The 27304-nt window shown below is 40.2% G+C and overlaps 1 protein-coding gene across 3 annotated transcripts in view; it reads right to left on the minus strand.

Moving 5' to 3' along the window:
• The window catches only part of Dcdc2 (doublecortin domain containing 2), a 166441-nt gene that overhangs the window by 100930 nt on the left and 38207 nt on the right, over positions 1-27304 (minus strand). For all 3 annotated transcript variants that reach the window (XM_003468766.4, XM_063259954.1, XM_063259955.1), the window contains exons 4-7: positions 13332-13408; positions 13076-13207; positions 8721-8867; positions 6998-7052 (exon numbers count right to left, since the gene is read on the minus strand). In XM_003468766.4, the coding sequence (XP_003468814.2) occupies positions 6998-7052; positions 8721-8867; positions 13076-13207; positions 13332-13408 (411 nt within the window). The remainder of the gene's footprint in view (positions 1-6997; positions 7053-8720; positions 8868-13075; positions 13208-13331; positions 13409-27304) is intronic.

A 27304-nucleotide genomic window follows, 5' to 3' on the forward strand; every position in this document is an offset into this window, starting at 1 on the left:
GAGCTCACAAGGGTTCAGCATTTAATATGCACTAGGTGTGCTTCAAAATGACTGCTCGCACAAACTGTGAGCTCACACATGGGACTCAGACCTGCCTAATGTCCCAGGAAGCTGGACACCTCTACACACTCTTCTCTCTGCACTTCTGATGGAACAGCAGGGGTCTCTGGATGGGGATGGGCAGTGGCTCTCTCTCTGATCAACAAATCTAGAAACAGTTTCTTAATTAGCTGTCACTGTGTATAAGCAGTACAAACACAACCCCTGCTCCAACTGTAACTCATCTGTTGGTGGCCACCAGGTCCCCAAGAATTGCAAATGCAGAGCAAAGTAGAGGTACAAGCATCTCATGCCCCATGAGCATCCCGCTGTCCCTGCTCCTGTAAGGCAGCCACAAGGGATGGCATGATCAGAGGTGGCCTTTGGTCCCCACATGGATCTCACAGTGAAGACCTTCCCCCCCCCAACAATGGGCACCTGAGCACAAGTGCCAGGGTGCCTCTCAGGGGCTCTTGGCACTACCTAGGTGCAGCTCCAGGAGCCATATCCAGTAATGGCCACTGCAAGGAACAGCTGTCTGTTCCAGTAAGAAACCCACTCCCAACACAGCAGCCTGGGCGCCCAGATGCTCGGTGCTCACCTCAACTGAGCATGCAAGGTGCAGGCTGCAGGTGGTGAAGAGTGTGAGTTTTAGAGACCCCAAATCCCTGGCTTAGTCACAGCTCTGTCACTGTCTACGGGACCATGGACTAACTTCTAGTTTCTTTGAGCCTCAGTTTCTCCATCAGTTGAACTACCTTCAGGTGTATTTTGAGAATGAATGGGCTCATTATAAAGCGGCTGGTCCAGTGCCTGAGGATGAGTATCAGAGTACTTTCTCCAGGAACAGAGAGCTAATGTCTTTTTCTTTAAAATCATACCAAACTCACACCATAATGGGTGCAATCTGTATGCAACATCTGTACTATGCTAAAATGTTAAAATAAATGTAGTAATATTAAATAAACAAATCTAGCTAGAAACCTATTATAACCACTCATTTTAAACATTTATATATTCAGTCATCCAGAAGCATTTAAATGGCTTTAGCCATCATCCAATTAAGAATAGAAAAATCTGCAGCCTTACAAATGTAGTTATTGATGCTATTTTGTCATAGCCTACAAGAAAATGAATTATGCATAGATTTATTAACAGTATGGAAACTTGTTCAAATCTCTAACAGTTTTTGCATAATTTAATTTCCTATTCCAACTGCAATTCAAACACACAGTTTCCATTTAATTATTACATTTGCTGGAACCAGAGGATTTTCTTCTCTTTTTTCCATTCTTTTCAGCAATTCTTTCTAGCAAGACCATAAGCTAACAGAAAAAACTGTTAATATAATTATAATAGACATTCTAAAGCCATCAACCAAGCCTCATATTTCAGTCATTTTCAATGGATTCTATTCATCCCAAGATTTTTAAATTGTGGACGCTTTAGGTGACAGCAGCAACCCTTCACAAGGGACCTTCACAAGTGGCTAGAAGGTCCAAAGATAGTGTTAAACTTTACAGCACCAGGATGGAGCCAGGTGGGGGAGGGACAGGGCACCCAGCAGGACCATGCTCCGGTGCTCTGGGGTGTATTAGGAAAGGGTGAGCCAGGGAGGAGGAGAAACCTCACCCTGCAAAGCAGGAGATGGACGCCGTTTACTAATCCTTGTTATGCTGACCACATAGGGAAGTTCTGATTTACTCCATTTCTGACAGGGACACTCAAAAGGGTGATTTGGGAGCACTGGAAGAAGGCTAGTTGACTCAAACACCTGCATGTGCTATAGCTCTGATAGCTGATCATCCCTCACACGTCCAGTATTGGGTGATGACTAATTGCCAGGAATTCGGTGAGCAAAAAGTAAATGAACGTGAGAGAAAGAATCATTCTGTATTTCAGCCAGAAACAATTGAGACATTTTCAATAAAAAGAAAAAACACTGACTCTGCTGAAGTTCTCATAACAGAAGATAAATATACAGCTCACTGCATATAAATATATAAATAACATACATTATATAGATAGGGAAACTGATTTTAGTACTTGATTATACCTATTATATGTGACAGGTAAGTAAAGGATCTGTAGCTAGGGAAGGAGGCAGGAAGGAAGGAAGTCTTTTCTCTTTTCTCTTTCATGGACCCTGCATTTGACCTGTAATCTGAATACAGCTATGGCCCTTGTTATTTGGGGAGCGTAAGAGATAGAAGCAGCTTTGCCAACTCGCACGGCTATAATATTTGATAAAACTGAGTGCCTCTTATGTTCTACCTACGTACTAGCAGAGATACCTGCCACATTTAGTAAGTGCTGTTATCTGGGTTTTACAACTAAAGGAATTCACTGCTCAGGCCCTGATTTTCCTATAAACTGAAGCTTTCTAACACTGAAAAACTAGAAGCACCTCTTACATCACATGATTCCCTAAACCATACATCCCAAAGTAAATGATTATGGCTCTATCTCAAAACAGAAAGAATCAAGAAATGGTCCAATTTTATAGGACACATCCTACAAAAAGCTAGACCTCCATGTTGGGCTTCAACCACTGCCCTGCCTATAAATACCTGGGGTAGGGTTGAAAAATGTAGTGAACGCTTAATTTTTTAACGAATTACTGTAAAAGACCTATTGCTATTAATCCCCTCTAAATACTCCTCTCATTTAAAACACACTTTTCCCAGTGTCCCCGTCCTTTCTGAAGCAGCTCTGGAGGTCCTCTGTCCAGAATGACTTTAGGTGTGCTGTCATGGCTGCCCTGATGCCCAGAATGGATTCAAGCTGCTTACCTTTCACAGCGGTTTGGAATTTGGGGAAAGGCCAAAAGCTGCCTGTGGCAGGTCCGCTGAATAGGATGCCTGAGGACGCGGCATTGTGTTTTTGTGCCTTTCTGCGGGATAGCACTCAGCACAGCAGCATCCACCGCGTATTTAATCACACCTCCTAAAATTATTCATGAAAAATGACTTCCAGAGCTGCTTCAGAAAGTGTCAAAAAGAATGGGCTAAGTGTGTTGAGGTGAGGGGGAGTATTTGGAAGGGTATTAATGACACACGCACAAAATAATAATAATAATAATAATAATAATAATAATAATAATGTTTGAATATTCACTGTATATGTTCACAGGACTGCAAACCTACAACAACCAAAACCAATCCTTGCATCACTCCTTACTCTAGAGAGACTCGGGCTGGGTTTGATTTTTTTACAATTCTCTAGGCTCTTCCCCAGGATCCACTAACTCTGGCTTCTTTCATCACCACAGAAAACCCATTCCAGCCCTCAGAAACATATGCAGGAAACAATAGACCCTCGACCATCAAGTCTGCTGGTTTGGGAGGGGCAGTCTGGGGTATCTGGTGTGTGCCAGGGGCCTCTCTGAGCCGAGTCTGGATGGCGGCTGCGGCTGACATTGCTCCCGCAGCTGCTGGGCAGGGCGAATGTGAGCTGCCCTGCCACCCACCACCCACCGGGACTCTGTTTCTCCCCATGGCAATTGGCAGGGTATGAGGACCTTACTACCACACGTGCGTAACCTCCCTCGCAGTGACTCTGTGATAGCTACTCATGACAAGCATGCAGTTTTTAATAAAAAGTTAGAAATCATCGCAGTATCTTGTAAATTACTGTTATTAAACCATTGAGTCATATTGCTGGTGTGTTGCACTCCCTTAGTGGCTGCGGACCAGGCAGAGCTCCTGGCTGGCGCTGACCCGTCTCTCCGGTAGGGGGCGCCGTTGCCCACGCGGCGACCTGGCCCCAGCCTTCCCCAACTCAAAGTAACCCAGGGTGACTCTTTCGCATCTTCTCTTTGTTCTTAGAGATACAATCGCGACCCAAATTGTTCTAACTCGCTCGCTGCCCTGGGTCCCCGCATTGCTCCGCAGAATGCATCCCGGGCTGTCCCGAGTCGGGGTCCCCGCGAGTCCCCTGGGCTGCGCAGGCCAGCGGCTCCCTCCACCTCTCTTCTCCCTTTCCAGCGGCAGCGGGGTGGAGGTCGAGGTCAGCAGACCTCTCAGAGTCCCCAGCTCACGCCTCCTCTGCTCCTATCACACGGAGTCCCTACGCATTAAAGGAACCCAGTGCCTGTCCTTAAACTGCTAAAAGTCCACTTGTGACTCCCTCAGTGGCGCTCCCTGCCGGGAGTCCAGGGCCACCTCCCCCCCCCCTCCTCCCCACACCGAAGGGTGCAGTGAACACCCTCTGTACACACCGGGGTGATACTGGGGCTCCTGAAGAGCCCCCCACCTGCCTTACCACCTGAAACATATGGCCTTGTTTTGTGGTTTTGCCTCCCAAATCTGGCGTGCTCTTAAGCTCATCCCTATCTGATAGCAGGGTGCGTCCTGTCCCCTCTTTAGGACACACCTTCCACACCCGTGGTGTTAGGGATCTCCAGACCCCTACAGGGCCCAGGCCAGAAAACCCCTCAGAACAGCTGTGGGGGATGGGGGATAGAGAGTCCATCAACCACCCACACTAAGGCAGAATTACAGGGGCTGCGACACGTGCGTGGACGCCAACTGGCCCTCAGCCTCCTGCTTCTATTCTTCTGTTCTTGCCGTGCACACCTCTGCAGACACCACAGCCAGAAGGAGCTTTAGAAAAACGTGCGTTAAATCACACTGTTCCTGCTGGAAGGTCCCCACCCAGCACCCCACCAAGGAATAGAATCCAAACACCCTGCCCGGCCCACGTGGGATGGTTCTGTCTCCTGCCTCTCTGACTCTAGTTCAGACCAACCTGCCTTCCTGTCGCCCTCTCCCATGCTATGCTCTTCAGGAAGGATCTGGGTTCTCTGTCACCTCTCCTGCTAATGTGTGGCTCCTCCACTTGTCTGTGCTGGACGATTTTATACAAATTAATGCCCTGCCACATTTTAGCTCACTCATGGCATTTATTGCTATCAGAAATTATTCATACATTTGTGAACTGAAAGTCTGGCTATCCACCGACTACACACACACACACACACACACACACACGCGACCACAGTGAATGCTCCCTGGGTCTGCGTCCCTGTCTCTTCACCACTATGCACCAGGCAGGGGGTAGAGCACTTGGTACTTGCTCAGTAAACACATGCTGAATGGATGGCAGATAGAGCCAGAGTGCTGTGAGGACACTGTGAGGGGGACAAAAGCTGTTAGCGTTTCATTTTTCCAAGGCACAGCACGGAAATGGTTGATACTTTTGAGTCTTTGTTTTTCATGGAATGGTCATTATCTCTGGTATCCCAGCTCGGAAACTCTATGATCATCTCTGGCTCCCACCTCTCTCTGCGCCCTACACATCCCATCACCAAGCAATCCTTTGATTCTTCATAAACAGTCATCTCCTCTGGCTACCTCGGGCCCTGGCCCAGGCTCCTGGCTCCTTATACCAAAGCCACTCAATTGCCTCACAACTGAGGAGAAATCCTCCCGTCATGTTCAGTCTTTCCCTGCATGAAAGATCCAAGGTTCCCCCAAAGGTTAAAAATGCAACTTTTTGTTCTGCTATCTAGCCGTCCATCTGCCATGAGCATCTGTCCCAGCAGGGTCAGGGCCTGAGCTCTGGGCAGGCCCCGGGCTCCATCCCTCCCTGCTGCATGCTCAGGGGGAGCTTTGGGACAGGTGGCTGCTGCTCTCTGTGCCTCCTTTTTCATCTCAAAGGCAGCTCATCAGGATGCCGGCCTTGGGGGTTGAGAAACAAATAAAGAAAAACAAGAGGACAAAAGCAGTTCCCATGTTCTGCATGCCTGGACTTCCCCAGCAGTTCACTCTTCCGCTCCCCCAAGAGTGTGGCGCACTATGGAGCCCCCAGGGGTCATGGCTGCCAGCCAGCACAACTGCTTCTCACCTGTGCAGTCTCCTCCTGCCCTCCACCCTGCTGCCTCAAGTCCCTGTCCCTGTCCGCCTTCACCTGAGTCTTAAGTGGTCCTCAAGGCAGAGCGCAGGCTCAGCGCCCTGGCTGCCAGCGCTCACCAATTCCTTGATTCTTTGTCCTCCTCATAGTCACCAACCTCACATGTCTTTGATTTGTAACTTTCACTTGTTTGTTGCCTTTGCAGGCTCCCTTCTGTGTTTCTATTAGATCCTGTGTTTCTTGAAGACAAGAGCACTGTCAGAAACAGGACAAGAGACCCAGCAGAGGACTGCTGGGAAGTGTCTGTCTGTTGTGCTGAGCTCAGCACTACTTACACACCCTCAACTCGTCTTCAAGAATGTCAAATGACAAAAAGGGATGATGGTGTGTGTCACTGAACATCTGTCATTTATTTTAAAAAGTCAGGATGTTGCTTCATTAATTCAGGGTGATGCCACAACAGTCCTGGTCATTACTGGTGATTTCAAAAAGGCAAGAAGAGAAAGGCTCACGCTGAGCGGCACTACAGCAGGATGTGGGGTCCATCCTGTGGGGGAGTGTAGGCTCCCACTGAAAACAGGTTAAAAAATTACCTCTAACAGCTTGTCACCATTCCTACAAAACGTGTTTAATGAATGTTCGTAGAACAAATAATGAATGAATGACAAATTGAAAAGATTTGGACATAGAACTATTTGAAATGATTCTCAATCCTTTAGGGAAAAATAATAGGAGATTACCATTTTCTTATCAAACTTCCTTTTGAATCTTTTTCAGAGGTAGAAAACAAGTCTGACTTGACCGCTGGTGTGACTGGATAAGATGGTTCATTTAATTGCATGTGTTACTGCCCAGATTCCAAGTATATGATAAAATATATGTGGTATCTATATAAGTAAAAAAAAAATTCTAAAATCTATATTACAAAAGTATTAGCTATGTTTTAGGTCCTTCATTATAACATTAAAATTCTAGAGTTGTTTCACATAATTGTTTATATGCCAGAAGACAGTCAAGTCTTATTCTTTGATTTTAATTGAAACCCAAAGGACAGTCTCTCCTATAGAAATATACAGCATTAATGAGGAACGCTTCTGATACTTACACTCCCTTTAGACTTCCTGGATCCTACAATAGGAGGCAGTGAAGAAGCTTTCTGACTGTGGAAAGAAATCACAATTTAGACATCTGGATGTCATTTACAAATAATATACAATGTAGCACAATTGTCAGCCCACGCAGAAGTCAACTGTTCACTGACATTTTGTGTCTCACAGAAGGTATCATATACTTTCTCAGTTTCATAATGACTGTCGTAAAATCCCCAAATTCCTTTTCAAATGATTTTTAATGTTTCCCTGCATTCTTTATTTAAAATGACACCTAGAAATAAAGTTTTACTTTAAAATAAATTTAAATATCTTCATTGCACTTTTATTTAAACCCCAAAATGTTCTCTTTATATTTTAAAAGAATCATGTCTCAAGCTAAGTATCAACTTCCAGGTTGAGTTTTTTAAAAAACATAAATTTTCATTGCTTTTGTAATGTTCACTATGTCTCTCTCTCTCATAGAAGAGAAAGAGGAAATAATGCCATTTACATTCAGGAAGCTTTTAAAGTACTCATTGTCACCAAAAGTAAAAAATTATTTTTTATACTGTAAGTTGCATCACAGAATATCTGCCGTCTTAGGAAAAGACCCATCTTAGGACTCAGCTAAAAGTCTGCACAGGTAGGACACCTACATAAAGGCAAATCTTAGTAACAGGCCAACATAAATTATAGTTTTCGTTTTACTGCCAAGTACACCTTGTGGCTCACAGTAGGGTAAGCCAGTGTCCTTAGCAGAAATTTGACTTGATTTCACGGATGAGTAAAGATCATTAGCAATAAGTCTTCTGGTAAATAATTCTAAAGTTCTGAGAAACTACGTGCTCTTGCATAGCTCATGCCCCACCCCTGAAATTCCCTTTCTTCTGTTACTGGTTTAGAACCCTCAGCCAGCCTCCCTACCAAGTGACACAACTTGTAAAATCATGGAAAATACTTCAGGGAGAGTCTGTTTGATCTCTGCAGTGGACAACCACAAAACTCAGTGTTGTACAGCAAAGTGGTCACAGAATCACTGCGGAAAGCAATACAAGATGAATCCCAGGCACAGTGACCAGGCCAAGAGGTCTTGGATTGGGGGCCAAAGCTGTCCTGCGCAGCCCAGCTGTGCACCCTCTAAGCTGACATAAAGCACCTTGGATGAGGCATGACATCTCATGGAGACCAAAACATTCACAGCCATCATATGCAATCCAAGTGGCATCCTAAGCTTGCATGTAATATGCACTCAGCTGGTGATGTGTACAAGTGCAACGATAATGCTTTTATAATTTACAGTTTTTAGAAGAGGTATAAAACATGTTGATTTTTTTTTCTTTAACACTTTTGGATGCTTTTACCAAATCAACTGAAAAAAGTTATTTGGTTCAGATAAATTGTTAAGATACTAAGATTCCCATGAGGTTTATAGAGAGCAGCTCATTTCTCCGTATGTTCTTCACAGGAATATATCTTTATATTTACTATAAATTTAGTGCAAGTTAAAAAAATAAAATACTATGAGAGTCTTTTTATAAATTCCAAAACAATTAGATCTCGGTGTTATAGCTCCTATAGCCAAAAAAAAAAAGAAAAGTCAACATATATCAAGCATGCTTTTCCTTCTACCAGATAAGATTGTCAGTTACATAAAATATAACTGTAGTCAACAAAGATTCAGTGCTATTTTAAGTGATAACTAACACCCGAAGACGATGAAGGGTGAGGAAGACTTACCCATAAGGCCTCCTCATGGTGGACTTGTCAAAAAGCAACTCACTGTAAGGCAATTTCTTAAACCGATCTCTGCCGACAGCCACGTAAAATTGTCCGTTCTCCAGGTCCGCCCCATTCTCAACAAGCTTTCCTTCTAAAGTATAAAGTCTATCAAAATACCAATGCCAAAAATTTGAATTTTAACAAGCATTGAAAGAACTGCTTTAATTTATAAAGTAAATTAAAACATCCTGTTATTCTTCTAATGATTGAACTATAAATGTCTCCGAGTCTCTAGATTCATTGAAAAGCCTAGTTTACATTGTAGATCTGGTTACTATCTAGTAAAGACTTCATCCAATAGGTGACCTATAGTACTGCCATAGTACGATTTTAGTGGAAGAAAAATAACTTGTACAGCCAGATACTCAGAAGGTTAAGGCAGAAGGATATCAAGTTCAAGGCCAGCTTGGGAAACTTAGCAAGACCCTGACTCAAAATAAAAAGGGCTGGGAAAGTAGCTCAGGAGCCCTGAGTTTCATCACCAGTATTATCACGCCCTCCCCGCCCCCCCGCCAAAAAAAGCCTTCCATAAGACATGGTGCTTTAAATAAAGCTCAGTTATGATGAAAGATTAAATTTTCTACTTGCATTTTGTCGACATTGTTTACATGCATTTTCTCAGTATACTTTTTAGGCTGACAAATTGCTGGGCACATTCTGTATAAGAAGAGCTCCCAGGCGAAGTATCACAGCCACAGAGAGACTCGGTCAGAACCAGGGAGGTTTGAGGCAGGAGGGAGGAGAGCCCAGGCCAGCAGCACTGATGCGGAACTGCATAGCATTCGTGCCTGTCTTCCTAGCAAAAAAGCGCATCCCACCTCACCCCCACTCCCATGCAGGAGTTCACAAGCACCTTCCTTTATTCTGAGGCTGCTGTGAACCACAATTAATGTATTACTTATTAAAAGAGCAGTGATAATTTTACCAAATGATCTGAAGTGCCCGCAGATTTTTTTTTAAGGGGGAGAGGAGAAAAGACCATTAGAAAACTAAACCAGGAAAACAATGCATATTTTTGAAGGTTCTCACAAGTCAGTTGCTGGAAAGATTTCAAGATGATCATTACAGAAATTTCCAGCCTTCTTCCATTACATGCTAAAGATTATCAACTTTTACAAAGATAAAAACAAAAGTCATTGAGCTCTGTGTTTGTTCACTGATTACATAAGTGGCTGTATTATACGCAGCCCTGCAGGGCACGGAAAATAGTCACCCACCCCCTGAAATGGATCTGTGTCATTAGTACACAGATAGCAAAGTCTGTTTATTGCATGGTACTTCTGGCCCTACAAGTTTAAACATCCACACATCCCAGATCTCTGTTCCTCCTGCCTTGCCTTAGGCCAGGGTTTCTGCAGCAGCAGCACAGTTCGTATTTGGGACCCAAGGCTCTTGGTTGGTGAGGGAGGAGGTCACCCTGTTCACAGCAGGACACTGAGCAGCACCCGAGGCTCTGCCAGCTGGAGGTGACAAGCACTCTCATCCCCAGCTGTGACTACCAAACCCAGCTCTAGACACTGCCAGCTGCCCCTGGAGGAAACTGCGCCTGGCTGAGAACCCCTGGCCTGGAGCCAGACATTCTTCTTCCCTGTTCCTCCACACTGTTTAGATCTGAATCAGTAGTTAACTTTTATAGCTCAAAATTAAAGGGCAACATAGCCATGAACTCAAAATCTCCGGCTAAGATTAGACTACTTTTTCCTACAGGTACCAGATAAAGAACATTTAAGAAATCCTAATGCATAGTTTCACTTTCTTGTATATTGCTCTGGCTGATCTGTTTTCTTCCTTTGCCACAAAACACAAGAATCACAGACTCAGAGCAAACCAGTCTATATGGGATGCTGGTAGTACAGAAGTGCACTGATGCATAGAAAGACTTCCAAATGTTCTGTTAAAGAAAAGCAGGTTTGTTCCAAATAAGCATCAATCAAATCTCGCCCATATCTGGCCTTACATTAAGAATTAAGTTTCGCTAAGTACTCAAGTGTTCAGGAGATGTATGGTTCCATTTCTAGGTTGCATTTGCACATATTTTATTTCTCTGCATGAATTTGTTTAGATAAATTTGTATATATACATGTACGGATGATGTATAGATGTAATAAATACATATATTTGTATATATAAATATATACATTTGGCCATGAGAAGGTATATTGTTTACATATATCTTTGAGTGCTTTATCATTTACTGGGTGAGATTGCACTTACGTAGATGGCAAAAGAAATATCAATCTCAGAGTCAAGTAGATCTAAAATAGTAAACTTAATGATCACAAAGATTGAAAATTTGACTACATCAAAATTCAAGCTGTTTATATGCAAGAGAAATATAAAGAACTGGAAACATTTAAAACTCACATGACAAAGGACCAATTTCCCTAATGTGTAAAAAGTATCATAAATCACTAAGGTAAGTGACAGTTTACATAGTGGAATGTATATATGTGTCATCTACTTACAGAGTGGCTTAGTAATTAAGAGCACAGGTTTTGGAACCAGCTTCCTAGCTGGGCTTGAATCCCAGCCCTGCTCCTCACTGTCAGCTTAACCCTGGACAAGGAACATTCCTGCTCTGACTGATATTTCATGTCTATGAAAGTTGTATAACACTACTTGCTTCATAGGATCACTGAGTTAATAAAAATGTAAAGCACTTAGAATAATTTCTGGCACACAAGGAGTAGTCAAATAGACATTGTGTATCAAATAAACAAACATCAAGACAATGAGATTTTTAGCCAACACAAATGAATGAAAAGAGAAAATGTTGTGCTGGTTTCACAGCCCAGATAAAAATGGACATAGGAGAGGGTTTCTCATGAACTTCTAGAGAGAGTATAAATTAGTACAAATTCTTTTGCAGTATTCATCAGAAATGTATCTGCCACATGATACAATTCAGCTCTAAACTTGAATCTTCCAGAAAACTCTGCTTATGTTCAAAGACCTGTATCTGTGATAGCAAACATTGGAACTGACCAAAAAATTTCTACCTAGAGAACACCGTAAAATAAATTAGCACGCACTCACAAAATGGAATACTTCGCCATCAATATGAATAATAAAATAGCTATTTGTGGTCTAGCTATAAGAATAATCTCAAAGGTTTGTTGTTCAATAAAAGGCAAGGAAGGAGTGTGTGTGTACATACACCTATGTACTTATTTGTACACAAATATGCATATGTGTTCACAATTATGCCATTAAGAAATAAAATATATATGCTTGCATATGCATAGAATATTTCCAAATGTTCAAAAGAGTATGAGGTTGAAGTGGGAAAAACACTTTTAATTTATACTTTGTGCCATTTGAATTTTTGCCACATTTAAAGAATTGCTTTCAATAAGAACAATTGTATTTAAAATCTCAAAGGCTTTTAACATATACATTAATAATGTAAATATGTATACATTAATCTGTACACACGTTTAAATAAAAGACAAAATATACAGTTATTTGAGAGCATATATTGTCATGTGTGTGTGTATAATAACAAACTTAAGAACTTGAAAATAAGAGTGGATTCCATCGATGTAATAGATTCGAGGCTTGGGTGGAGAAAGATATCGAAGAGAACTAAGGCAAACTCCTTGAATGGATTTCAAGTATTTATATGTGTACAGTGCATACTCTCGATTGGTGGGTACCCGTATTACTGCATATTAATTCTATATTGTTTATTCTCCACCTGAAAGAAATCAAGTCAGCATCCATCAAGGGATAATTTCATACACTTCAAAATTTAAAAATCACCATTTCAATTAATTCAATCAATGTTTACTTAAATTTAAAAGACTAAGGAAAAGCTTTTGATATTTTAAGTTTAGATGATTATCTTTTCTAACCTGCCTACGCCTTAATCATCTCCTGGCGTTTGGTAATTTTTTTATCCTGGAGATACAGTTTGAATCCTCAAGTAATTATAAGCATCTTCTAAAAAAGAGTTAACTAAGAGTTAATAAGCTGGTTCTCTCAAAAAAAAAAAAAAAAAAAAAGTCCTACCACATTTGTGGTTGCTTGCGCATGCGCTGAAAACCGAAGGTATGAAAACCATTAATTCTTGCTAATGGCATTCGATGGACCAAGGGCTATGGAAGCTCTTTATGTGACTGCCTCATTCCTTAGAACAATCCCACGGGACAAGAATAGGTGCATAGCCATTTTACTGATCAAGAAACTGAGGCAAACAGAGCCCAACTGGGAAACCCAAAGTCAAATCTAGGAACCAGAAGCTCCCGAGCCTACAAGGAATATGTCCAAACAATCCCGAGCCCTTCCACCTACCTGGAGCAGGCCTTACCTACCTGTGGACAGCCCCACTCCTGAGCGTGATTTTTTCCGTGACCATCTGTAGTACGTGATCCCACTGACTCAAGGCTTTTCTGGGAATGAGGAGGCGAGAAGCGGGGCTTATGAGGTCTCCATTTGCAATCAAGCTGGAGGGAGGAGGGGAAAGAAACCACACTATTTGAAACAGATAATGCCTAGAAAACTCCAACTCCAAAGCAAAAGGAAGACACAAAGCCAATCCCAACTATGATGGAAAGGGCTTCAACTTACAAGATCGTGCAGGGTTCCTGAAGTGGTTTTCTAAAGCGCGCTGACACATGGATCCTGCTGTGGATTACTGGTTTTACCTTTGAAAATAAGGAAGAGGAATATAAATCTCTAAGCTTACACTAGTTTCTTCTCTCCTCCTTCTCCTCTTTTACATCTGTCTCTGCCTCTCTCTGTCTCTCTTTCTCTCTCACACACAGGTTTCCAGGAAACTGGCAGAGACCTACCAGGCCTTTGTTGAAACCTAGCTTTTCATAAACCTCTGGACTCCCCCTCTAACAGTATTAGTTTCCTTGAACAAAGCTCTCAAAGAAAGAGAACAATTTTCCTTAAGCCCTGGACATACTGCTTATGATCTGTGCCAAAGACACAAACCACAAAGGAACCAGAGACTGTTATGAGAATTTTCAGACAATAAAACACGTACCAACTCCCCACAATGTATGCAATCATACACTACAAACATGTACTACTAACACAAAACTTTAAAAATAAAATAAACCACCTGAAGCAGGTTTCTTTCCCACACCAAAACAAAAACAAAACAAACTATAAAACAGAGCTCTGAAGTGCTCCCCCTGCAGCCACACATGCAATGCTCTGTCGTCCAGTCCCGTCCCCCCCCACCCCCGCCATCACCCCGGCTTTCTGGTCCCATGTGCCCCTCTATATTCTTTGAAGAGACTCTGCTTCCTCTCCTGTTCAGCAGCTTCACTGCCCAGGGCTGCAGTTCCCTGGGCTCTTGCACCTGAGTGCATCTGGTCAGCTTCCTGCTCTTTCCGTGTCCTGGGTCCAGGCTGCTGTGAGAGCCACACACCCCTGAGTGACTTCACCTTTGACACTGGCCTGGACTCTTAGCACTGTGCAGCCAGCCTTGTCCTCCTCCCAACCAGTGGTTTCTTTCCATTGCTGACAACAGATAGTCCAAATCATTCTTCTCGTGCTCGACCCTGAAAGCCCAGTCCAGACACAAACACTGCCCATGGACCATTTTATTTCAAGGTTCAGGAAAACAAGCATGAAGCCCTTCACCCTCCCTGTCCTCCACAACCTAACATTTACATCACCACCACTTTTTCCTGCTCTGCCTTTCTCAGAAGCATGATCCCTAGCCCCTTGCAGGGCTAAGCCTTCCATCATGATTTTCTTCCCTGCTGCCTCTACTCGCATCGGTCACACCAGCACCCTCCGCTGTCTGGGGTCTTCAGTTTCTCCCCTGACCCGATGGCCCTGTCAGGTATCTCCTCTGTCTCCCCTTCATCATTCACATCAAGCCTCTTCCCGCCCCATCTGCTCTTAGGTCTTCTCCTCTCTGGTTTCCTCCCAAAACCCTGAAGGCCCAGCTGCTAAGAACAGTCTTCAGGAAGCTCCAGGGCTGACACAGCTCTCATCTGCTACCCAGCTGCTTTCACACGTGCCCATCTAACTGTCCCGCCCACCCCGTTCCCAGCAGTTTCTTTGTCCACGCCTTTCCTTGGCTCACCTTGCACCGCAGCCTAAACTGCCTCCCTGTTTCTCCGCTGATTTCCACAAGGGCCCGGTTCTGATATCAGCACTTCATCCACTCATTCTCCAGCTGGCTGGCTCTGCTACTGCTACTAACGCACTGACCATAGGACTTTTGGCTTTAGGGGATTTTTCTTCATGATTGAAAAAGGAGATGTAGAGCCAATTTGCCCTTCCCACGAGCCAACGCAAGCCATGCAGGGCCTGGTAGGAGAAACAAACTAGTTCATCCTTCCCGTGAGCCAATCGGCATGCAGGCTGGGAGACAAGAACACACACACACACACACACACACACACACACACACACACAAGCCTGTTAGCAGCTGGTTGATTTGGAGGACAGGCTAAGTTGACAGCAACTGTGGTATAAAAACAACTTAATGATTGTATTGTTTGATTGACTTTGCAGGCCCAAGGCTGGTGGTATGAGCATCTATTGAGAGGATAACAATACGCCGTGTAGTAACTATAGGGCATTTCCTTTCAAAAATCCAATATTGTTCTCACCATTTTGTTTTATTCCATTTTATTGTTTTGTTTTATTCAGTGTTCTATTTTGATAGGTTTTATTCTGTTCGGTTCTGTATGATTTTATTATGTCTGATAGTATAGGCAGCAATTTTGAAGACAATGAGGTGTATTATGGTAGCCATTGTTGATTTCCTACTATCCTGTTTTGATGTCCTGTATCACTTTCATTGTTTGGTTTGGATTAGCTTTATTCTGTTTTATTTTGTTTGGTTTTATTCTCTTTAAAATAAAATTTTAATTAATTAGTTAAAAAGGAGACTTAGGGGCACAGAGTCTGTGTGGCAAGTGTAAGGTCCTGAGTTTGATTCCTGTTATCAAACTGATTACCAAAAATAGCCTCTTTCTGCACTTTATTTCCTGACAATCACTATGTACTGACTGACATATTAGTTGTTGAGCTCAATTTGTTTCAAATTCATGCTCAAATGTCAAAAAGTTCACAAATTAAATCTATTTTTTCCAAAGGAAAACCAAATAATTGGTTCTGAGGCCCAAAAATTACAACTATAAATTCATTTTTCAAGGACCTTAACAAATTTTGCAACGATGGTACCACTAACTTTCTCTGGAACCCTGGTTATGATACTTTATGCAAATAAAGTGATAAAAAGCACAATGACAAATGTTTTAACACATTAACATAAGCCCACTGTATGTTGTCTTGGCAAGAGCAGAGGATGGACTGAAACGCCACCCCTGTAAGTACAGAGACGTGATGTGTGCCCACTCTCGATCTGGTCAGATTCTATCAAGTGAGATTTTCAGTTTGACTATCCAGCAAAATTGCGAACACCAAGCAGATATTTTTTAACTTTGCTGTTCGAGTAGTGGAAAGTTCAATCTTGGAGCCATTCGATAACCAAGATCACTGTATTCCAGTAACTTATATGACATATCTTTTAAATAATCAACACAGTGCATTGAAGTATTCCTGTAGCTCTACTTTATATGAAGAAACCAGAACTTTATTTGCCAAAATCATAGTAAGAGGCAGAATTTTTAGTGAACTCACATCTATGAACCTCTATTTGCTATGTACTTTGTTCTTTATTTTATGAATGAAATAGTACCCCTACATCTTTTATGAGCTACTTCTTCTATAAAATGTTGTCATCTTTGAAAGGAATAAGAATAAAAAATTGTTCTATGACTCTTCCTTGCCTAGACCAGACTAAGCCATGCCTGCTAGATGTACAATTAAAGTTTATTAAAATATGATTAAAAGATATTCTGATTTAGAGTAAAAATGTTCAAATGTAATCACAATAACTTTTCACATTTTAGTCCTACAGATTCTTGGCCTTATAAACATTTGAAGTGATATTGATTGATTTATAATAAATATTTAACAGGTATAAAAAATTTAACAAATAGTACATGAACCTGAACAAGATTCAAACAGTTGAAGGGGTGTATAACAAAAGGCTGGTTTTATTATACACCTCTGGTTTATTAGCCACCTGCAACAAGAGTTAGCAGTATTCATTCAAAAGCAGTCTATGCATTTATTATATGTATTAATGATATAAATACTACACATATATCATTTTAAACATAAGATATAGTCTGCTGTACCCATTGTTCTGCATCTTGCTCTGTTTTTCTGATGTTAAACTTTTGGTGGATTTTGTTCTGAACTCATTTTAATCAGTGCATATTTTTATGCAGAACAGTGGATTTCATCTTAGCGTATCCGTGCACGCACGTGATGTACTTTTTTTACCTCTCATCACTCCTCCTGCCCTCCCTTTTTTCACTCACTTTGGTCCCTTCCTCTTCTCAAATATTCTCCCATCCACTTTTCTACTTTTCTATCCCCTGTCTTATATGCCTTAGTCTATCTCCTCTCTCTCTCTCTCTCTCTCTCTCTCTCTCTCTCTCTCTCTCTCTCTCTCTCTGTCTCTCTCTCTCTCTCTCTCTATCTCTCTATCTCTCTCTCTCTCTCCCCTCCCCATTCCACTTATGAGAGAAACCTTACAATATTTGACTGAGTGGATAATTTTGCTTAACACAATGCTCTCCAATTTCCCTGAAATTTATGAGATTTTGTTCTCTTTTACTGATGACTAACATTCCACTGTGCATACGTAGACCATGTTTTCTTTGTCTTCTTATCTGTTGATGGAGATCTAGACTATTTTTTCTTTTTGCTTTTTTTTTTTTTTATATTGGGAATCTAACTCAGAACCTCACCACCTGGACTATTTTCCATGGCCTAGCAATTGTGAAGTGTGCTGCAACAAACACGGGTATGCAGGTGTCCCTACCCTGACTTGAATCCCTCTGGGTACACACCAAAGGATGGTATAGCCAGATCAAATGGTAGCTCAATTCTTAGTTTTTCAAGGAGCCTCCATACTGATCTGCCTAGTGATTTACTAATTTACATTCCCAGCAGCATTGCGGAAGGTTTCCTTTTTCTTCACATTATTTTACTTTGTTTTATTTGCTTGGTTGGTTATTTATATTCTTAACATTAGCCATTTTGGCTGGGGAGAGGAGCAGTTTCAGCATAGCTTTGATTTGCATTTCGCTAATGGCTAGAAAACTTAAACACTTTTTTATATACTTATTGATGACTTGTACTTCTTCCTTTGAGACATGGCTATTCAGTTCACTTACCCAATTATTGATTAGGGGATTAGAGTATTAATTTAGAGAGGTTCTATATATTTTGGATATTAATGCTCTGTCAGAAGAGTACCCGGTAAAAACTTGCTCTTATTCTGTGTAGGTTGTCTCTCCACTCTTGTCTTTGCTGTATAGGAACCTTTTGATCTGATGCAATGCCATTTGTCAATTCTTGCTGTTAGTTCCTGTGCTATTCCTGACTTTTCCTGTGACTTCAATTGTCTCCTCTATGTTTTCTTCTAGCAGTTCTAAGTTTCAGGTATCATTCCTGAGTCTTTGACCCATTCTGAATTGACTTTCATACAGGGTGTGTTACGATTTAAAGATCAAGAGTGTCCCCCAAAGGCCTCATGGCCTCAGGGGCCAGAGCACAGTAATTAGACCACCAGGGCAGCGTCCAGATCAGAGGACCATCTACAATGTGCTACTGGAAAGTGGGCCTGACTGGAAGACGCAGGTCATTGGGGCAAGACAGACCTCCCGTTCTGGCTCTTCTTTCATTCTCTGCTTCCTGATACCCACGATGTGAGCAGGTTTTCCTCTGCTCTGCCCCCTACACCCAGTGTCTGCCTTAGAGTCAACAAACCATTGACTATAAGCAGGAGCCAGAGAACCTTCTCCTCCCTTAAGTCACTGATGTCAGGTATTGTGTCTCAATAACAAGAAAGTGTCTCATGCAGGGTGAGAGATATCTAATTTCAATCCTCTATAGATATATACCCAGTTCCCAACACCATTTATTAAAAAGACTGTGGTTTGCAAAGCAGATTAAAATCACTCTGATTGAAGATTAATAGTATTGCTGGATTTCACATCATGACACTACGGAATCAGCACTGAGTACTGTAGTGCCTTTTTTTCCCCTTCAAAGTATTGGTTCATTTCATCATGTGTCATAAGATCAGTTCTCATAAACTGTTAATAGATTTTATGGAGCACGCATCTTAACATGTATTTATATACTTTCTATATTAGAGGGAGAAACAGAACAAAGCAGGACAGAGCGAAGCATAATCCTAGAGATACATAAAACTAAAATGATATATAATTGCTGTACAAGGAGTTCTACCACGGTTATTGTGTTGTCTCTTGTAATCATCAATAGAAATGGCTATATCATCAGATAAAATATAGTTGAATATATCAGTGCATAACAGTATTAATAGACATACAAATTTTTAGATAGTGTAGAGCTATTGAAACAGGTATTAATCAAATCAGAATGGGTATTGTAGCAAATCATTGTTATGTTCTGTAAAGTTGTCTATATCCTCTGATGATACTATCAACCTAACAGTTTTGAATAAAATCTATCAATAACAAGAACCAATCAAACAAATCAGATTTAAGTAATATCAATCATGATGTAACAGTATAAGTTATAGAGGGATCTGGTTTAAATTAACAGGAAATTAAAGATGATTACTGCACTATATCTTGATATTTTTGGGATAGCTGTCTGTGCCCTCAGACATAGTTCTTGTATAAAAACTGGGATGGAATAAATTCTATTTAAGCAGAAAAAAAAAGACTGTGGTTTGTTTTTTGTTTTGTTTTTATTTTGTTTTGTTTTGTCTTCCCCAACATACATCTTTGGCCCTTTTGTCAAAAATTAGTTGGCTATAATTTTGTGGGTTTGATCTGTATCCTCTATTTATGGTCTACACAGCTATGTTTATTCCACTGCCATGCTGTTTTTGTTAGTATGGATTTGTGGTATGTTTTGAAATTGGGTAGTGTAACACATTTAGGGTTGCTCTTTTTGCTCAGGATAGCTTTGTCTACTCTGTGTTTCCACACAAATTTTGGGATTTTTTTTTCTGGCTCTACGAAAAACGTTTTTGGAATTTTGGTTGAAATTACACTGAATCTGCAGATCACTTTCAGTAACGTGGGCATTTTTAAAATATTAATTCCATGAATTCACAAACAAGGGAGATCTCTCGTGTCTTCAATTTATTTCTTTAATATTCTGTAATTTTCACTATAGAAGTCTTTGACCTCTTTGGTTAAACTAGGACTTTGTTAAGCTATTGTAAGTAAAATTGTTTTCCTGATTTCTTGGTTAGTAAGTTCAGTTGAAAATGTTGATTTCTGGATGATTTTGAATCCTGTTATTTTGCCAGATTTGTTTATCAGATCTAAAATTCTTACCTTCTTATTGGTATTCTTTTCTCATTTAGTAGTTTATCATGGAGATTATCTTATGCTGCTATTCAAAGTGCAAATTGCTTTTTCTTTATACCAGCTGCCTATATTTTATCCCATGAATGTACCATAACCTATTTAACCTCTTCCTAAGTCATCCTTTTAATTGTTTCTAAGCTTTTGCTATTGCAGATAATGCTGTAATGGATTTCCTTACAAATGCTTATTTGATAAATATGGAAGTCTGTGGAATAAATTATTAAACTAGCTAAAACAAAGAGTAAATAATGTTTTAGTTTGAAATGTACTTCAATCTTAAATTGACCAGGGGAGCCTTTTGATTTGCTTAGTTCATACTACAGAATAAGAAAATAGAGTTGATATACAAAGAACGCTGTTATGAGACCAGGGTTGAAGTTTCTATTACTCATGGGTGACAGCAAATCCTTCTAAGAGCATACAGACTTATTCTTGAGGCATAGCAGTGATTCTACCCATATGAAAGAGACCTTTCTGATTCAATGTCTCTACCTTACTTTTTTCTCTTGTTGCTGACAAAAGGAAAGGTTTATTTAGCTCACTGTTTGTGGAGGTTTCAGTCCATAATCAGCTGGCTCCAAGGCAGGGTGTCCAAGCACAGGGGCAACACTTCAAAGCAGCAGCCAGCCAAAGCACAAAGGCAAAAAGAACCCAGCAAGTCTCTCTCCTACTTTATATTGTACACAAGCTGCCAACACCATTCCTTTCCAAGGTGAGCATAGTACTCACAAAATCTCCTTGCTCTCCCTTGCATAGGATGAGGATATTTACAAAGAACCCTGGCTTCATGCTGAATCTCTTAGTTAACTGCTGAGTCTCTTAGTTAACTTCTAAATTGCTCAACTTGACACAAACTATCAACCTTAACAGCCTCTAACAATGCCTGTCTCCTGCAATACCTCCTACCTCTCTCATGGCTGTACTGCCTCCCTTCAGAGCTGTTGTCCACATGTCCCTAGTCCTCTGTTGCCCCTTATTTTCTTTTTTCCTAGTACTTATTGTCATTGACATATTATATATCTTATTTATTTGATTCTCAGTTGCCTATTTCTGCTGTTACTTTTCAATTATGATCAGTATTACCTAGAAAGGTGCCGTTCACATTTCACACTTAGTTGTTATCTGTGGGGTGTGTGTGTGTGTGTGTGTGTGTGTGTGTGTACCCTACTGGGTTTTGTTTTGTTTTGTTTTGTTTTGTTTTGTTTCATTTTTCCCCAGGTGCATGAAATCCAAAACCTTACTGTTTAAAACTTCATCAAATTATTGAACTAAGGGTAAAAAGTAAGTTATACAAAATGTTTGTTATATATCCTGTCTAAAATATGATTTAGAGTATAGATACCTATAAATATAATATACCTAAATCAATGAATGAACACTACTGTTCAAATAATTATGTAACTTTATTCTGGGCACATACGTTGTTGCTTAAGATAAATTAAACCATTGAATTTAATCATCATAATCTTGTCCGTTCAGCATGACAAAAAAATTTCCCAAGTTCTCAGGCTTAAACACTTGACATGAAGGTTAATTTTAAATGTATGTTACTTTTGAGTTATAACTAAAATAGCAAATTATTGTTTTCGGATATGTTAAAGAATCTTTAAAAATCTGAATTGCATATATAAATTGTAAAAAAAAGTTCAAGATCATCACATAAAGCAATTAGTACTTTTGAAAGAAAAATAGTTGTCATTTAAATTGCATTTTTCTAATTGGAATTTTAAATAATAACATCACATTTTAATTTAAAAAGTTAAATCAGATCTGTGTATAAGGGGAGCTTCTACAGAGACCTGATCAGGGATAGCTCTTCTAGAAACATTATTGCTTTAGAAAATAGAAACCATTATAAGAAATGAAATTTAAAATTTTTTATCACTTTTCTCAGGAGCCCGTATACTTTTCCTTGCCCTTTGAAAACAAATACTATTTCAAATATGAGAATAATATTAAATGTCGACACATCTAGCTACCAAGAGATGAACACCTCTAGGGATTTGAAGTGTTTCCACTCAGCCCCTGGTGAAGCCAGGGCCAAGGCTCTGATGAGAGAGCTGAATTTTTGTAATTCACAGCTATGAAGTCAAATCAAATAAAAGGGGTAATCCACTTATTTGGGGAAACTAACAAGTAAAAGCAAGACATGCCAAGGTGCCCTTGGCCTTGTTCTGTGCTGGGCTCCACACCACCTTGGAAATCCAGTACAGTGAGATCTGAAGAGGAGCCCAGCCCAGTGAACCAGGAAGAGGGGTTGTTTTAAAGACAGGCTAAGGAGGCTAACAAAACCCTCATTTCTACCTGCAGACTAAAGAAAGGATGGATGGATGCACGGACTTAATTTTTCTTGGAAGTAGTTCCAAAACCAAAAATAGTGCAAGTAATTTAGCCATGTTTACTCTGCTGAAACAAAGGATGCCAGGACTCTTGTGAAGTCTTCAGATAGAAATCACATGCTCTTTCTACTATGTCACTTTTTTCCATGTATCTTACTTAGATTGTGTTTATGGCACAGAAAGTCTAAATTAAAATGCTTTATATGAACTCAATAAGTCGAGGCCAATAACAAGTTAAATTCATAATTTCACAGGTCACTGAGTAGGACTATATCAGCAATGAAGTTAAAACCTGCCTGAATTTGTTTATAAAACATAAGATCAATAAAACTAAAATCATTGACAGTGGAAAAATCCTTCCATCAGAGGATATTCCATGCTGGAATATTTCCTAAACTCCATGGGATGAAGTTGTTTATCATGGAAATATGATGCATAGCGTGAAAAAGACACTGGAAAAGGAAAGTCTGTATAACAAGAAGTAAGGACCAGTGATCGGACTGTAGGAGACAGGTGCTGCCTCCATAGCAACAGAAACTGAGATAGGTTTCTAAAAACTCAAAGAATGCATAATGAGAAAAAACTAGATGACCGAAGTTTCAACAAAGGGTGAACCTTTTCTACATGGAAAGAAACTGCAGCGGCTTTCATTCCCAAAAGACAGCAGACCGAGGAAACGTCCTCCATAGACAGTTGGCAGGGGGCCAGCAGGCAGGAGAGAAGCCAAGTCCACTCCACTACTAACCCATGCCCTCCTGGAGCCTGCATTAGGTGCACAGAAGTGTAACAAGGGAGCAGAAATCCTAGGGTGTGAAAAGCTGGGGATGAGATGGCTGGGAGAATCCCCAGTGGTGTCCTAAGATCTCTAGGTCTCACCAGTGTCAACTCCCGAGCGCTGCAGGAGAGACAGCAAGCCCTGATCTCACTGCTGAAATGTCTGAAAGCGTTAGTATCTGAAACAAAAACATTCTGAGGCGGATGAAAACCAAGAGAATTGTTAACCAACCCACACTACTAAATAGTTGTAAAGGAAGTTCTTCAGATCTCCAGTAAATAAGACAAGAAAGCAGCCTAGATCTGCGCCATCTGAAAGAGAGATGCCATTGGAAAGGTATAATTTTAAAGGCATTGTTTTAATTTTAAGGGTCATTTTAAAGAAAAATAAAAATGATTCATGAGAAGCAAAATATTTAATATGAACACAAAGGTATGGTAAAGATACTGTTTCACTATAAAGTTGTAAAGTTCCTCATGAACAGGGAGAATATTATCTGACTTAGGCACTAAACAAGTAAGTACTAAATAAGTAAGCACTAAAGCAACTACTTAAATCCCAAAGAGGTATAACTAAAAAGATAATGGGGAGATAAATAGTATTTTAAATGCTTGACAAACCTAAAGGGAAAAGAGTAACAAAAAATAAATAATAGATGAAACAAATAGAAATGAATAATTTAAGAGACTCCAATCCAAATATGTTTATAATTCACCAAATGTAAAGGAACTGAAAATTCCAATTAAAGACAGAAATGATCAGACAAATTAAAGAAACAAGACCCCAAAAACATGCTGTTTAGAGGTTATCAATAGACTGAAAAGTCTGAAAAAGATATAATAAGCAAATAGTCATCAAGTAAATCCAGATGTTTGGATCAATATAAATTACAAGACATAAATAATTCTCATTTTCCAGCTAATTTAGTATAGTAGATGTATACTGAAAAACTTTGTCTGCTTAGATATTTCAGATTACATCCCAAAAAATTCTGACATGTTTCATTGTGCTTTTTTTGACTTGCAAGAATTAACTTTCAGAAAAGAGAACACTATTAATCTGGAACATGTTTTTGATATATGATCTTCTAAAGCAGTAAAAAATAAAAACCTCTAGGGAAATGTGCAGCTAAAACTGCATCCCACCTCTAAACTCTACGCGTCTACATTGGTGCTCTATCCCTTTGCTAGCAACTACTGCTCCTCTGCCCACAATTCCACGTTGGCATTTTCCCTACGATTCCACCCTGCTCTCCTCTCTTTAACCTGAACGCTTTCCTGGTCACAGTTATGAAACCTACCAGGCGTTGCGGTGCATGCCTATAATGACAGCACTGTGTGAGGCTGCCGCAGGAGAATCAAAATTCAAACCTAGCACGGGGCGATTTAGTGATTTAGGAAGGCACTGAGTCAAATTAAAAACTAATAGTAATAGTGCAAAAGCCCTAGGTTTAATCCCCAGTGCCTCAAAAAACAAATTGTCAAATCTAATGTAATTTATTACCAACATCATTCTTTCAATGACAACCAAATCTCTTTCTCTGTCTAGATCTTTCTTCTGACACATAAAAGGTGTCTGTTTGATTAAAACAAAGATCTGTGCAAAACACTCATTAACTCAGAAGTCGCCTGTACCTGTAATCACATCTCTTGGGAGGCTGAAGTTGAGGCTATAAGTTTGAGACCAGTCTGGACTACATAGTGAGTTCAAGGCCAGCCTGAACTGCACAGCAAGACCCAGTATCAAAAAAACCAAAAGCAAACAAACAACATCAGAACAAATGCCACCTACAATGTTCAATCCTATTTCTCACTTACTCCTATTTCTCCTCATTTCACTCAGCCAGATGCAGTTTCTCCCCTCAAAAACTTTGTATCACCCCACTCTGCATCTCTCACGCAATATTTTTCATTATTATAACACTCCCTTTATGTTATCAATATTGATATGGACTACATCTCTTTTATTTTCTTAGTAAACAGCCTCATCCATAACTCAAAGACCCCTTGGATAGGAATCCACGTTCATTCAGCACATACTTCAATTAAACCAAAATAGAGATGAATTTTTGAGGAGTTATGCTAAGAACTGAGTCAAACATTTCCCATATGTTACTTCCACTTTTTACAAGATCCTTATAAGGTAGTGACTTTCTAATAAGCTTATAACTGTAACTATAAAATTTATAAAATGCCTTCATTGATACTCACATTTGTTCTTCAAAATAGCCTTAGGAGACGTGGCATTATTTCAGTTGTATAAATGGGGAGAGATGGGTGTCCTTGCCCCTCAACATCACAGAGTAAGCAAAGGGGTGGTCACACAGACACACTCTTGATGTGGGTCTGGGGCTCCCCCAGCTGTGCCAGGCAGCCTGCTAGTGCTACTCAAGGCAGAAACAGTAGACTCACATTTGTACCCATTTAAATAAGATCTTCCTTGAATCTGTGTGCCTGAATGCTTGCAAATCTTTACATATATTGGCACACTGAAACAAGTGTCATGCAGTGGTCCTAATACCTTCCAAGTCTGCTAAAGTTTCTGCCCCTTCAGCTACTACCTCACACCTATTCTCTATGTGATATTATCAGGAAAATGTGTGTATAATGAGATAAGATTTAAAATTTTTAGCTGGGCATGGTAGCAAACACCTATATTCAATCCCAGCAATCTGGGAAGCTGAGGCAGGAAGTTTGCAAGTTCAAGCCCAACCTGGGTAGCTTGTGACTTAGTGATACCCTGTTTCACAATAAGAAATTTAAAAAATGGGCTGAGAATATAGCTCAGTGCGAAGATCCTGGGTTCAATCTCCAGTATTCCAAAAGAAAGGAGAGAGGAAGGAAGGAAGGAGGGGAAAAAAGGAAGGAAGGAAAAAGAAAAGAAAAGGAAATTTACCTCAAAAATTTCTAGAAATACCAAATTTCAGGCACAGTAACAAAATCAGGCCAGTCACTGAAATATTTCGGAAAGAATATTTTCATTAGCATTCTTATGTAATAATGATTTTTTAATGCCAACCATTCTGACTTCAGTTTGTTATAAACGATGTCTCTAATTATAATGAACAGGCTGTTTAGAACATTCCCAAAAGGGTCCAATTAGTTTCTAGGAGCTGATGAAACAACTCTCCGCCTGGGTCCTGCACTGGGGCCCGCGTGGCTGCGCCCATCCAGCCACTAATTCCCAGAAGAAGGGACAGGACTCATCTGTCATGGGTGGATGACCATCTCTTCTTCAGAGGATTATTTTCCTGCCGATGGTGCATACTATGGCATCGGTTAACGGACTTATACGAACTATTGTCCACGAGAATGTCTCACTTCATTGAAGCAGGAAAGTAATTCAAAACAAATTATATGGCCATTCAAAACATAGCAAGGTAAAGGATTTCTTTGTAGCTTAAAAGTAACCCAAAAATAAAATGCCTATCGGACACAATACATTGCTCAGAAATATCCTAAGAATAAATATACACTATAGAAAGTATGTGTGTTTACACATATGAGTATTTTCAGTAAATTTTGATCCATTAAATCAATTACCCAACACATCACAAAATTCTAAGCTACTGACAATGTTGTTTAATTTTCTCTTTATTATACTATATAGACTATTTTGAAAAATCAAATAATCCTAAGCATTTTGAAAAATGATGTTAAATCTCAAATTTATCAACTTCATTCTCAAAGTAATTATCTGCAATGAGCACATTACCTTGTAGGGAAACTAACTGTACTTGGACCTTTGTTAAGGCATTCCTAAGTTAGTGTGTCTGGGCTTCCCTAATGCCCCTCTGCAGGGAGTAACATGACCCCCATTAAAGTTAAAAAATAACCAATTAACCCAAGAGAACTCTCCAAAGTTACTGGAACTGCCAGTAACCAAGCTGGGGGGGGTAGTTTTGGACTATATGTGTTTCCTTTTGTGTTTCTTCTTAGCTTACTACTCTGTACTCATGATTTCACCATTGTCGTTTTTCATTTGTTTTCTTAAACGGGATTTTGG

This window comes from Cavia porcellus, unplaced genomic scaffold (genome assembly GCF_034190915.1).
Source record: "Cavia porcellus strain 051 isolate PalLab524CR breed Dunkin Hartley unplaced genomic scaffold, mCavPor4.1 scaffold_13, whole genome shotgun sequence".
Classification (NCBI taxonomy): domain Eukaryota; kingdom Metazoa; phylum Chordata; class Mammalia; order Rodentia; family Caviidae; genus Cavia; species Cavia porcellus.